This window comes from Austrofundulus limnaeus, unplaced genomic scaffold, assembly GCF_001266775.1.
Source record: "Austrofundulus limnaeus strain Quisiro unplaced genomic scaffold, Austrofundulus_limnaeus-1.0 Scaffold85, whole genome shotgun sequence".
In the NCBI taxonomy this organism is placed as follows: Eukaryota; Metazoa; Chordata; class Actinopteri; order Cyprinodontiformes; family Rivulidae; genus Austrofundulus; species Austrofundulus limnaeus.
In genome coordinates this window covers 1,829,980-1,832,229 of record NW_013952487.1, presented here as the reverse complement: position 1 = coordinate 1,832,229, position 2,250 = coordinate 1,829,980, and the positions used below count along the sequence as shown (strand labels likewise).

General features: G+C 38.3%; 1 protein-coding gene across 1 annotated transcript in view; it reads right to left on the bottom strand.

Annotated features, from left to right (window-relative positions):
* Positions 1-2,250, bottom strand: part of nrxn3a (neurexin 3a) — a 142,829-nt gene that overhangs the window by 31,056 nt on the left and 109,523 nt on the right. The window contains 1 exon segment of the mRNA XM_014011880.1: positions 1,626-1,745. Within this exon segment, the coding sequence (XP_013867334.1) occupies positions 1,626-1,745 (120 nt within the window).

The window sequence follows — 2,250 nt, the reverse complement described above, 5'->3', positions numbered from 1 at the left end:
ACTTAGTTATGTCAACTGGTTCCACTAAATCCAATTAAGTAAATGTAAAGTAATGTACAATTTTTTTTACAAGAAAATGTATAAATTGCTAAATTTACTCAAATCAGTTTATTGAAACCAGTTGACAAATAAATTCAACACTTCATTTTATAGCGTATGTAAAAGTACTTCTATTTTTCTGATTATTGTGAGAAGTTTTCTGACCTGTAGTAAATTTTTTTGTCATTAAAATTAGTAATTTTCTCAGTGGCGGAGCCAGACATTTTTCCCAGGGGTGGCCAGACTGGGACCACTACTCACACAGGGGTGGCCAGGAAAATTACATGATTTTTTACTTGAAAGTTTCTGCAGATTTGTGTTTTGGTCATGTCTTTATGTCCTTTTAGGCAGTGGCTACCTTATAAACATGGGCATCAGAACCATTTTAAAAGTGGAGGAACACACTGTTGGGGGGCGGGGGGGGGGTGGTGTCTGGGGTCCACCCCCTGGATCCGCCCCTGGTTAAGGTATTTTTACTTCCTTCCAGTGGTGGGTACTAGTCCCTTAAAGCACAAAAGTGCTAATTGCGGACATAAACATTTGCMCTTTGGATTTTACTAGTTTTCTCTAGCTGTGTGGGGATTAGCACTTTCTAATTTTAAAATTGAGTAGCACTAATCTAAACTTTTCATTGATTATTGTCAATCATCTTTTATAGCAGGGGTAATAAGTCATCAGGAGTTACAGTTGAGAACAACCCCTAACYTTCTTAACTTTTTCTTGAACAGTAGAGAGGGCATGCCATCARAAACCAATGCCAGTCCACAACAACTATTTATTTTACACCACAAGTCAAAAGTCTGTTTCAACAAATCACCTCCCCAAACTGCAACAATAAGTGGCATTGGTTGAAAGCAATTTGTCGTGCCACCAGTTGGCAGTATTGCCCAAGAATGGCTCATGTTATCACTGGAAAGATGTTCTGGTGAACTGTGAGACAAAGTTGCACTTTAGTTTTAGCTTCRGCTAAGATTCTTTGGYCACATGCTTTAGAACGTGCGGAACTAAATAATTTAAATTGTGCTTTAGAATGTGCGCAACTAACTTTTGAAATAGCGCTGCCCACCACTGCTTCTTTCCTTCCTAGTTATTTCCTTCAAGTACTTTATACACCTACATCATGTACCAAAGTTAAAAATCATTTTCCCCCAAAAAATTCAGTGCTGAGGAACTTTGCTGAAATTGGAAAATGAATTAACTAAAATTTTCAAGTTCAAACTAAACAGAACTGAAGCTAAAATCAGCAAAACAGTAGCTAAAACCTATGATTTAAAAAAACAGCTACAACCTGCGACGAGCCAAGGGGTACCTTAAAGCTAAAATTAAAACTAACAAAAACAGATGTGCTGAAGTTAGCATAAGATTAAAATAGAGCAAGATTTGAAAAAGATTTCAGAAAAAAAAGGAAATGAAGATTTCTAAATTTACTTCTATGGAAAAAGTTTTTTTWAAATAGAAATAGTAAAAGTCAGATGTATGAGGGGCCGTATAGGTATGTGAGAGTGGCAGTATGGCTTTCACGGCCCCTCATACAGATGAGCTCATCAGCTTCATTCCTTCAGAAAACAGAAAGGTGTTCGACTCACGGTCGTTGCACTGCGTCCCRGTGTAGGAGGTCATGGAGCAGTCGCAGGTGTAGTTCTCCCACTGCTGGATGCAGATCCCCATGTTGGCACAGGAGTCCTCCTGACAGGTGGTGCTTGGACCTGGAGTCCAAAGATTCACGCCCCCCCAAAAAACAAACCACAGCAAACACACACAAACACACAGAGACAAACWGTGTTATATTTGTTTTTCTCCCCTTTACTCCTGTTTWAATGCGAGGCCACTTTGTTGTTTAAAAACCACTGATGAACTGCAAAACTGTTCATGAACGACGTGCCAGGAGCTGCAGATCGATTTCATTTTCCCTCTAAAATATGATGTCAAAGTGCAGAAAGTGGTGCCAAAAACACATGATGGCCCCAGACTYAGCTGCAGAGAATCAGGTCGTTCAGCAGGTGCCGATTTATTTAAGTTTAGATTTAAAGTTTTGGATCAGAATCTGTTGGAAAATGTTGTTAAAATGCATCAAAAGAAGTTTAGGAACTCATGATGAGAGAAACTGAATTCAGTGTTTTAAAAATGCTAAATCTGGTTGCGGATTTCAATTCTTTGGATTTCTAAGTTTTTATCTTAATCTTGGTTTGTAATATTAAAATACCTTCAAAT